Source organism: Tympanuchus pallidicinctus, unplaced genomic scaffold (genome assembly GCF_026119805.1).
Source record: "Tympanuchus pallidicinctus isolate F22 unplaced genomic scaffold, pur_lepc_1.0 scaffold1, whole genome shotgun sequence".
Lineage (NCBI taxonomy): Eukaryota > Metazoa > Chordata > Aves > Galliformes > Phasianidae > Tympanuchus > Tympanuchus pallidicinctus.
The window spans coordinates 52,478,829-52,490,366 of NW_026294618.1; the positions used below are offsets into that span (position 1 = coordinate 52,478,829).

Below are 11,538 nucleotides of genomic sequence, written 5' to 3' on the forward strand. Positions count from 1 at the left end.
GCATGCAAGGTGATAATATGTTACTTATTTTCCTGGAGATCAGTTCTGACATAAACCATCTGTACAAATTTATGAATATTTTTGTCTTTAAGCCTTATATGTTGTCACAAAGAGCACTAGTTTTCTTTATATGTCTGTATCGTTGATGGAGGATTTATTGCCTGTATATATAGTTATAAAAGATTCATGAAAACATTTTTAAAATGCCACGTGAATCAAAACTTCTATTATGTTCTAACTGGATTAAGATGGAGTAGCTTTTAAAAAGTACTAATAATTTAATTATCAATAAATATTTTTATATTAACAAAGCATACACAAACTTTCATTGCATCAATATTTCTGCTTTCTTTTTCCCCCAGGACACAACATAGAACTATGATAGCAACCGGAGGAGTCATAACAGGACTGGCTGCCTTGAAAAGGCAAGACTCTGCCAGATCTCAGCAGCATGTAAATCTTGCCGCAGCACCAGCCTGTGAGGAAAAGAAACCAGTCAGACGGCGACCCAGGGCAGATGTAGTCATTGTCAGAGGCAAAATTCGACTTTATTCTCCATCAGGATTCTTCCTTGTTTTGGGAGTGCTTATTGCATTCTTGGGAATTGCAATGGCTGTCCTCGGATACTGGCCCCAAAAGGAACAGCTTTTGGCATCTGAAGATAGTGTATCAGTTAATGAAACCCAGCTCCTAAGAAACCAAGGAAGCATTTTACTTCGTTTCTTTGAGCAGCATGTACACTCAGATAAGATGAAAATGTTGGGCCCTTTTACCATGGGTATTGGAATCTTCATTTTTATTTGTGCAAATGCCATTCTACATGAAAACCGCGACAAGGAAACGAAAATCATACACATGAGAGACATATACTCCACTGTAATAGACATCCACACCTTGAGGATCAAGGAACAAAAGCAGTTGAGTGGTGCCTTTGCTGGTTTATTAGGGGAAGGAGAACTCAGGCACAGTGGGAGCTTGTGTGCATCCCGGCTGGCCGCTAACACAATTGCACCTTTCTCTGGCTTCAAAAGTAATTTTAGAATGGATAGTTCTGCTGAAGAAGATGAAATTACTCTAAATGAAGATAGGACCACTGCTAGCCTACTACCACCTCTGCTGACTGACCAATCTGGTTCAGTCTTGGGACTTTGCCCTCATTCCAGCAAGGCTTCAGATGACAAAAATACTAGTTCTATAAGGTGTGAAACAAAATCCATTGTATCATCTTCCATTAGTGCTTTCACACTGCCGGTAATTAAACTGAATAATTGTGTTATTGATGAGCCCAGTATAGACAACATAACTGAGGACTCTGAGATCACAAGGAGTCGGTCCAGAAATCTCTCGATGGACTCTTTGGCCATTCCATTAACTGATACTAATGAATCCTGCAAGCCGGCCATGCTACCACGACATAATTCATTTGTGGACACTCAACATGACCAGTTCAAGTCTTCTGTGATCCTCGGACCAAGCACAGGAAAGCTTTTATCCCCTGGTGCTGCCAGGAAACAGTTTGGTTCCAACACATCTTTGCATCTTCTGTCTTCACATTCAAAGTCCCTGGATTTGGACAGGGGTCCATCTACACTCACTGTCCAAGCTGAACAAAGGAAACATCCCAGCTGGCCCAGGCTGGATCGGAGCAACAGTAAAGGATATATGAAATTAGAAAACAAGGAAGACCCAATGGATAGGTTACTTGTGCCACAAGCAGTGATAAAAAAAGACTTTACCAATAAGGAAAAGCTTCTCATGATATCAAGATCTCATAATAATTTGAGTTTTGAACATGATGAGTTTTTGAGTAACAATTTAAAGCGGGGAACTTCAGAAACAAGGTTTTAATATTTAAATAGGAATCTACAAGATATCATACAGTATTTAAAAAACAAAACAAAACATTTTGACAAGTGTTTCCTTTTCGGTGAAAATTGTACAAGCCTGTTTTTAACCAAATGCTTAATAGCATATTAAAATTGGCTTGTGCAAACAGATCTTCATCTTTGTAAGGCCAAGTTTTTTGTCATAGTACCATACAGTTGCAATACTGTACATTATCAGTGCTCAGAGAGTTTTGGTACAACTGTTCCAAATTTTTTCCAACTCATTTTTCCTTCTGTTCTATATAGGCATGTTAGTTTCTACCAATTTGACTCCAAAAGCCTGCATTAGAATAAAAGCTCAATTTATTTATAAGTTCTTTTATTTAACAACTGCAAGACTCTAAAAATTGTATTCATGTTCTAGAATGGGAAGTGAGCCGCAGTTCATACTGGAATTGTTAAATTCAGGCCTTTATCCTGGGTGTTGTATTTCACATATGGTACATCTCAGTAACTATAATCTTGCCACTATCATTTGAGAAACTTGTTTACATATTGAAGTGGGTGGTTAAAGAAGAGTGAGTATAATTGAAAACATTTCTGTTAATTCATTGTTATTGATCAAGTTGAATACTAGTGTTGTGAATTATTTACTATACTTTGTACAACAATGTTTCTACATACATTATAATTTATATAAACCAGTAATTCCAGGAAAAAATATTAAAGAAATCTGAAAATCCTTCTGGGGTCAGCTCTCTAAAGCACTTTGATTGGCAACAGTTTTAAAATCAAACTATTTGGATTCATTTAAAATCATAGGAACATAATGATTACATGATTTTAGAAATGTGATATATAGTAAAATGATATTGTGACATTATTACGAAGAGAAAAATGGAAAGTGAATATATTGCCTCTCAATAGCAAGAAGATAAATAACTAGATCTCTATGGTCATAATAGCTGATACAAAGCATACAACTCAATATGTCTACTAACCCAGTACGAAAGCCCCTTGCCTGAATTTTGCTTTAGATTTCACATTGGCACGGTGGATCACTGAAAGCTTAGCTGGAGTAATTTGCATTACAAGATTTTGCAAAAGTTTGTGACTTTTGGAACAATGTTCTTCTCATCGCAACAAACTTCTCAGTTGGCAGTTGTAGGCTGGTTATAAATAAAGTGAGAATTTACCAGAAAGTTTTCATTCATTTCATTAAGGTATTTAGGCTTTAATCCTGCCATGACTGCCGTGGTAGAGAATGTCACTTCTGGTTGCAAGGCTCACCTAGCAGGATGCTGGTCTTAATTGGTCACTTCGGATATGTACACTTAACTTAAATGCTCAGGAATTATTTTAAAAGGCTTTTCCCAAAAAGAATCAAACCCGTAAAAACATTGTTGTACTTCAGTTGGTTATGAAAGATCAAAGATAAAAACATTCTTTTTTTTTTTAAATATTCAGCTCCGAGTTTCAACTGCGCAATGTTTATGTATCAGGAGCATTACTTGCTCAGTGAATTGAGGCATAGTGTTAACTATTAGAGCCTCAAGCCTATATATTGTAATAAAGTTGGCTAAATATTTTGCTATGAAGCTTTTAATAACTTTCTGGTTTGTGTTCTTAAGACATTTGCTATTTTTTGAAACAAAAATAAAATGTGTATCTATGTATCTTATCTATGTAAGACATTTTTTCCTCAATAATCTCAATTCTTCCATTTTGAAGTATAATTAGGTATCATAGTGCTGTAAATAATATTATGCTAAATACATTAGCCCTCCACTAGATATTTGACTATGACTGTCAGTGATACCTCTTCATGTGTAGAGGCTGAATTTACTGCTCTTCTGATATTTATTTTTTTAACATAGTATGAAATTTATTCAAAATGCTTTTGATAAAAGGAAATTTTGAATTACAAGAACATCCTGTCCTTTTTAGTTTCACAATAAGGAAGCTTAGACACTATTAGACACTACTATTAGACACTACTATTAGGCACAAATGACGTAAACTTTTATTTCATGAATAGTTAAATTAAGTCTTAGCTTAAAAGACTACTTGTTTTTGCTCCCTGTTGTACGTGAGAATTGTCCTTTTTGTAGGTATATCAGGTATTGGGCTTTTAATTATCACATTACACTATCTGGTACTGAAAAACTTACTTCAGAAAAAAATTACCTGCTTGGGAAACCAAGGTGAAGTCAGTGACTTAAATTAGCAAGAAATTAAATTAGCAAATACAAAGAAGTTGTGTGATTGACAAACTGATTACAGAAAGATTCCCAAATTACCCTAAAATTGAACATTTAATTCAAGTAATGACATGTAGAAGTTCCAGAAATGATCTCATCTACTAAATATTAAGTAACATGATAACTCTTCAAAGTAACAATAACCTTGTTTTGCTGGGTTTTCAGATTCCAGACTTTAAAGATGTTTGCCAAATCATTCATAAGGCATAAAGTCTAAGGTGCTGAGTCTAATGAGAGGTATAATGTTTTTGAAACATTTCCAGGACTCTATTTCTGCCCAGATACACTAACCACAAGGTTAGGCATCAGTCTGGAAATGAAGGGCATTGCATCTTTCCGTATTCCTTGAATGGTTCTGACTCAGTCTAGTCAGAAAAACTTGTAGACATTCAAGAGGTGTGGTCACTAGCCTTCATATGTAGAGGTCAGAAACATACACCGCTACAGGTGCAGCGGTCTGAACTCTCTGTTGCCCAAATTCGGATGGCAAGTAAGGACCCTGATGAAGACAGGAATGTGTCCTAAATCTTGTTATCTTTAGAGAATAAATATTATATTCACTCTTGCTGATTCAGTTCACAGACTTTTTTTATGGATGTTGCTCATTTCGGTTATTGATGCTCTATACAGCCCCCACAGTGACAGTACAACTGCAGGATGAAAACAAAGCCAAAGACAGGAAGTTTTAAACTAGCTTTCTTATCAGGGAAAATAAGTGTACAACTGCACAACAAGCCTTTACATGCAATAAGAAGCTAAGCCTTATATCTAGCACTCTGAAGATGTTATGGTACAGCATTTTGAAAGAATTAATCCAGGAGAAAATTGTTGATATTGTACAAGCAATGAGCTCAGCTCCTTCCTCTGCATAAGTCCATCTAAAAAAATGCACATTTTCTTTCTCATACATAAGCATCTTAATCAGTCCATGGCTTAGGGTGATATTATGATCTGTCCCTTCCTCCTGACAAAGCTCATTAGGCAAGACAACATTAAATAAAGAGTATGGCTGCAGTGATGGAGCAGAAAGGCTGAGTTGTGTTATCCCTTCCAGGATTGCTTCTGTTCTTCCCATGGAGTACTCAACTGGATAAAAATATTGAAGCAGGGCCTGTGCTCTAGCCACACTGATATTTTAACTGCTCCTCTGCAGAGCCCAGTTCACTCTCCCTGTGAGCCAGCAAACTCAGCTGTTACACACAGAGCTGAACAGAGTTCAGCAGCTGAGGCTATTAAGCACACAGCTGCAAATAATATGGTTTAATAAAGGGGAAGGTCTTGGCTTGAGGCTTCTCGGTAGTAAAAGGATTTTGGTATGGTGTTTCTTATCCTGACAGCGGATCTGATACTTATGCTGTGTAAATGATGGAAAGGTAAGCTGATGTTCACCAATCTGGTTCTGAAGGAAAATGGAAAGTAATGTTATAAAAACAATTTTGGAGTCTACTGGCTTTGGAGGTAGGTATTTACATCTGTCCCTAATCATATACTAGACAGCTACCTAATTTTGGTGTAACTGTATTAGAAAGACTTCTGCAGATGCTGATTTTAAAATATAGAAATATAAGTCCTTCAGTTTCTCCTGAGTGAAATTTGGGAAATAGTTTCATCTTGAAGTGATATAGCTTTTATGGTAGATTTTGAACTCCTGGATTGCTTTAGTCTTAAATTCTTACAGATATGCTTGTTCTTTCTAGGAGAGTTTCTATGGTCCTTTTTGGGGAATTCTGCCTTTTATCTTCCCAACACTGCCTTTTCTCTGTTTTTGATTTTCGTGCCAAATATAATAATATCATGAATAAGTAGAAATACTTAAGCAAGACTGTGTGCATGCATACATGAAAATGCAAATGGTATAAGTGGCCTATTATAATACAGGAGTGCTTCAATTAGTATGACTTAGCTACTCGTAGGCAAGTTCATGCTCTTTGTCAAACCGAACTGCAGAGAGAATTAGTTGCAGTTATCAGAGATATCACATGTTAAAACAACATGCCTAGAATAATCTTGTAGGTATTGATATTTATTTCTGGGGATTTTCTATTTTTAAATTCACCACACTAGTTGCTCAGTTATCCTGTGATTCACTGTAGAACAGGTTTAACACAGATCTTTCTGTTCTCAGAATAGGTTTATGCTATGTAGGAAATATTTGTTTTAATCTCTGAGTACGCGTTTTTTTCCACTGTTATTATTAAATTTCAGCTCATTAAGACAACTCAGTGTTCCTTCTCATCACTCTCTTATTAACAGTGCATCCCTGCTTAGGCTATGTTAGCAGTCAGTGCAGCCTAACAGGAGCAGATCTGCAGCTAGAGATGGGGTCCCATTATCCACAGCATATGCATTTCAGAGGGTTTTCTTCAAACTAGTTCCCACCTGGTCCTGTTAGACTGAATGTCCACTGTCCACTGAAACATGTCTCATGCTCCTGGAGCACATCTTGTTTTTCTCTCGCAGGAGCCAAATCAATGCTATGAGGTTGTTCTTTGATGCACTGCCACATCCTCTGAGGCACTCAAGGCCAGGTTGGATGGGTCCCTGGGCAGCCTGATCTGGTGGGCCAGACCTTCCCACGGGAGGGGGATGGAACTGGATAGGCTTTAAAGTCCGTTCCAACCCAAGCCAGACTGAAATTCTGTGATTGCATGAAATGAAGTATGGTACACATGCCATATGGTATGATTAACTGCATGATGGATCCTTGAAAAACTCCATTAATTTCCTCACTGAAGCCTCATGATAGCTACCCCTACCAGCCCGTCTTGCCACTTCTGAATTTGACAGTGAATACTCAGCTCATTTTTCTTCTCCTAATTCTCTTAATTTTCAGTATAGCTAATAATTTCCAGTGTATTTCCAATGCACTATGTATCAAACCTTTTAGAAGACAGATAAGATATATTACATATTTTACCTAGGAAATTGTTATTATTTCAAAAAATATTGATTTAGTGTGATATGATCTATCTTTGACACATCTCAGCATTTGATCTTATTTCCCATTCTCATTTTCAGTTTAGGTCTTTGTCTTAAGCCTACCATCCTATCTGGATCAGGCTTGTATGTGTCTAGATAGCTCCTGTCCTTCTTTCTGCATTCTGTAAATGCAGTTTAAAAGATTACTAGTATTACTATTTTCATTACTTATTGGCTTCCATCTCTCTCAACTCACTTATTGAAATTCCGTGCGAAGATGTGTTTTCATTTGCCAGCTTTTTCAGGCAACTGTAACAGAGATTGTGCTTCCACAGAGTGAGAGCATTCAAGGCTTTAGCATTCTCACAGGTGAAGATTTATACATCTTCTGTTTTCACAGTTTTTTTTCTTCAACTTTTTCTATCTCCCATTTCCAGACTTTTTTTCCTACTATTCATCATACCTTTACGCCATTTCTGTAATAATGCACACAGCTGAAAAAAAGAGACAAAGTTATCACTTAGGTGTAGGCTATAACTGGAATGAGCATGTCTCTTTTTATGTTTTTATGCTTTTATTTTTCTTTTGCAGTTTCTTTCTTTTATTTAAAGATTAATTAATAAATTTTTTTTAAAAAAGTTAAAGGGCAGTTAGGTTTTCAAACTTTTTCAGAAGCTTCCTATAGTGAGGGTATAAGTTTGTATCTTTTGGTTTGGAAAAGGTCTCCTTTACCTCAAATCCCCAGCCTTCTTGTCTGGCTGATTTCAATAATTTATTTTCTTCTGAAGTTATCAAAATTTGTTCAGCTCAAGTCAGCACCTTACTTGGAATTTATCCTTGTTCCTTGAAGTTAATTGGATCAGCTCAGGCGTACTTGAGTGAGTGTGTAGGAGCATCTTGTCTATGATATACCCAGCACTTAACAAAAGCCAGTCAGTGCTTTCTGTGATGACTGTTTGTGATGACATCTGTTCACTCTTCTGTCTAGGTGTCTCTGTGCTTGGTTGTCATAGCCATCATTCGTTCACAGTCTTATTGCTTCTCGGAAATTAAGTTTTCTACAAGGCAAGGATAAAAATTCAAAGTGAAGGCAAAGCACTAATCAATGTACATCTGCTTTTAGTTCATTCATCACAGGGAAAAATATTCTCGTGCCTTCTTGCCTTTTGACTTTCTGAGGGCTTAAATATTTGTGAACTATATTCTTGATAATAGCCAAAACTGAGTATCTAGGATGAGAGTATAACTTTGTTATGCAATGGAAAATATTATTTTCAGTATTATTCTCCATACTTAATTGAGTCACTTTTTTTTGTCTGTTGCATTTTTCCAGTGGGATGTTGCCACTGCTGTGTCTTGTTTTTCTGTGTAAATGCAGTTAGTTTTGAAATGATCGCAGTACAGAACCACTTCACATAACTTTCCATGGTGCATATCATTGCATTTTTTGAACAATTCTAAATTTAATTATATCCTATTCTACCTTGAAGGAATATCATTCTAGTTTATTTTTATAATTGTCTAGTTGAAGCCACTAGTTTTTCAAAGGTCTCACAGGTTTCAAAATATGTGAAGAACAGCTATTATTAAACAGAGGTTGCAATATAATTAAATTCATCTTGCACTGTACAGAATTCATTATATTTTAACAGACAAAAAGTACTCTGATATTCATAGTGAACACATTGTATTATCTCCAGCAAACAAGTGTTCTTTATTATCTCTTTATGGGGACCAAGAAGGGCACTAGAATTATAACTAAATTAAATGACAGTACTCTTTGAATCTTATGCAGAAGAGTCAGGTGAATACAATAGATTAAGAGAGGTTACAAATTAATAAACTGAAAATTAGATTCTCATTAAACTATGCTTCCTACATTTGTAAGCTTTATATCTTGCACTGAAAAGAAGACCTCTTATTGTCAGAGAAAACACTTCTGGTCATTCTTCTAAATAATAAAGTATGTTTGTTTCTTTTCCTCTGACTTTTTGGATAAGTATTTTTCCCTATGAATGACATCAGTACCTGTTATCTAGACTGGCAGTTTCGCAAAGCTTTTGTGCCTTTCCTTCACGTTTTGATTTGCTCTGCATTTGCTTTGCATTTAATGCATCTGGGCTGCATTTAAAAGAGCGTGGCCAGCAGGTTGAAGGAGGTGATTCTCCCCCTCTACTCTGCCCTGGTGAGGCCTCATCTGGAGTACTGCGTCCAGTTCTTGCCTCCCCAGGACAAAAAAAGACAGAGATCTCTTGGAAAGAGTCCAGCGGAGGGCCACAAAGATGGTGAAGGGCCTGGAGCATCTCCCCTGTGAAGAAAGGCTGAGTGAACTGGGTCTGTTCAGCCTTGAGAAAAGAAGGCTGAGAGGAGACCTGATCCAGGTCTATAAATATCTAAGGTGTGGGGGGCAGAATGGTGAGGCCAGACTGTTTTCAGTGGTGAGTGGAGACAGGACAAGGGGAAACGGCTGGAAACTGCAGCATAGGAAGTTCTGCACAAACATGCGCAAGAACTTCTTTACAGTGAGGTGACGGAGCACTGGAACAGGCTGCCAGGGAGGTGGTGGAGTCTCCTTCTCTGGAGATGTTCAAGATCTGCCTGGATGCCTACCTGTGCGACCTGCTGTAGGGAACCTGCTTTGGCAGGGGGGTTGGACTCGATGATCTCTGGAGGTCCCTTCCAACCCCTACAATTCTGTGAAAAAGACTTATTATGTACTTAAAGATATGCCTTATTGATAAGTCATTTGTTCAGCTTCAGACTGATTTCTAGGTGTAGGTGATTGGGTGGCATGGGTGATTGCCAGCAACTGTGTCCCTGAGCCCTTTTGAAAGGTGAGACATCTTACTGATTTCCAGAACAGATTGAAAGGATTATTTCTGAATTAAATTCTTTCATTTGAATTATTGTGCTAAATCATATAGCACAAGATCTGCACACACATACATTTATCTCTGTCTACATACATGTTTAATTGAATATGAAAACTGACCTACTTCAGAGTATATTACCTCAGAGCAAGCTGGTTCTTTTGCTCAGCAGGGACTAGCAACATGGTACAAAGGGTAAGGAGAGCATGAGCCCAAAGTGCTGGGTTGCCTTAACTGATTCCTGCCTCAATGGAATTAGTTGCAGCACCATCATGAGGAAAGATCCAGAAAGAATAGGCAACTGTTAATGAGATTCAAGTGCCTTTTTATGGCTAGTTAAAATTCTGAAGTGTGCAGGCTAATATATTACAAGTCTGAGTCTTAGGGGATACAGTCTAAAACATTGTCAAATTCTCTGTTCCAAATAAGGCAATCTCCTTGTTATTTTTGGAGAACCTCAGAAGAGGAGGGGGAAAAAAAACTGAACAAACAAACAGTGAATTGAATCAGAAAGAGATGTTACTGGGAACAGACTTGGCACTTACATACATGCTTCTGCTGTTATCATAGTACTGGTTTAAAAAAAAAAAAATGGTTTCCTTAATACGTGGCATAAGCCATTACTAAGGTGGACAAATTTTTCGTTCTCCTTGGCAGAGAAATCTCCTTCATTTGAATTCCTGGAACAGAAGCTTGTGTGCCCTTGAAACCAGTTGATGCAATTAGACTGTGACATTTGTTTTCCCCCTTTTTTGAGGCAGGTATCTTGGAAGATCAGGGAGTGAAAATCCTTGCAGAGTTAATGGTTATAACAGAAACAGTAAATTCTATGGAACTGCAGTCCCTTTCTTGTTTCTTTTCTTCCCTGACACTGGGAAGAGTGTAAAAGTAAAGAAAGTCTGAGTCTTTTTGTATCTGATGATGCCAGAATTTTGGCTTTGACAGCTTCTAAGGTGCTTTTATGCACCTATATTATTACAGAACAATGATTTGTGGCACTAAGATTGGAGTTAGTTTAAGAAACAGTAGCATGAGCTTCAGAGATAGTCTATGCTTTCAACAGTGATCTGCAGATGAAAAGTGTTAGTTAAGGAGGATGCACAGGTTTCAGTGGAAGCAAAGTAGATGGATGGCTTGCCAAACTCGTGACATAAAATACAGTGGTCTGTTCCATGACTAAAATCTTGGTTCAGAAAAAGAAAGACAGAGCTGTTTACCAAACAAATAACGTGTCACAGTTAACCTTATTTTCAAGGATATTATTCGTATTTGCTTTTGAAAACAGTGACAGTTAAAAATACTTTCACAGTACTACAGTACTGTGCACTACTGCAGGCACACATACACAGATCATGTCCAGATAACATTAACGTTTGGTTTTAAATAAGTGTCTACAGAAGACTATATACCTTTCATACAATTTGAATGTCTTCATGATAATCTATCTTAAAAGTGTTTTTATTTAATAAAATACAGATTCAGCACAAGCAAGCACATGTAATGAGAGACAAAAGGATTGGTATCATTTAAAACCAGAGCACAGGAAGATTTGAAGAGGACACTGAGTGAAATTCAGTCTAGTAAAGTTGATACATTCTCAGCAGATATTTAAGATCCTCCAGGTTGAATGCTATGAGAAGAGTGAAGGATCATTTCTAAGCT

At 37.1% G+C, this 11,538-nt stretch overlaps 1 protein-coding gene across 10 annotated transcripts in view; it reads left to right on the forward strand.

Moving 5' to 3' along the window:
- The window catches only part of TMEM200A (transmembrane protein 200A), a 60,024-nt gene extending 52,392 nt beyond the window's left edge, over window positions 1-7,632 (forward strand). For all 10 annotated transcript variants that reach the window (XM_052671419.1, XM_052671444.1, XM_052671460.1 and 7 more), the window contains one exon: window positions 363-7,632. In XM_052671419.1, coding sequence (XP_052527379.1) covers window positions 363-1,848 — 1,486 coding nt within the window. In that variant the 3' untranslated portion in view covers window positions 1,849-7,632. The remainder of the gene's footprint in view (window positions 1-362) is intronic.
- Window positions 7,633-11,538: the final 3,906 nt, after the last annotated feature.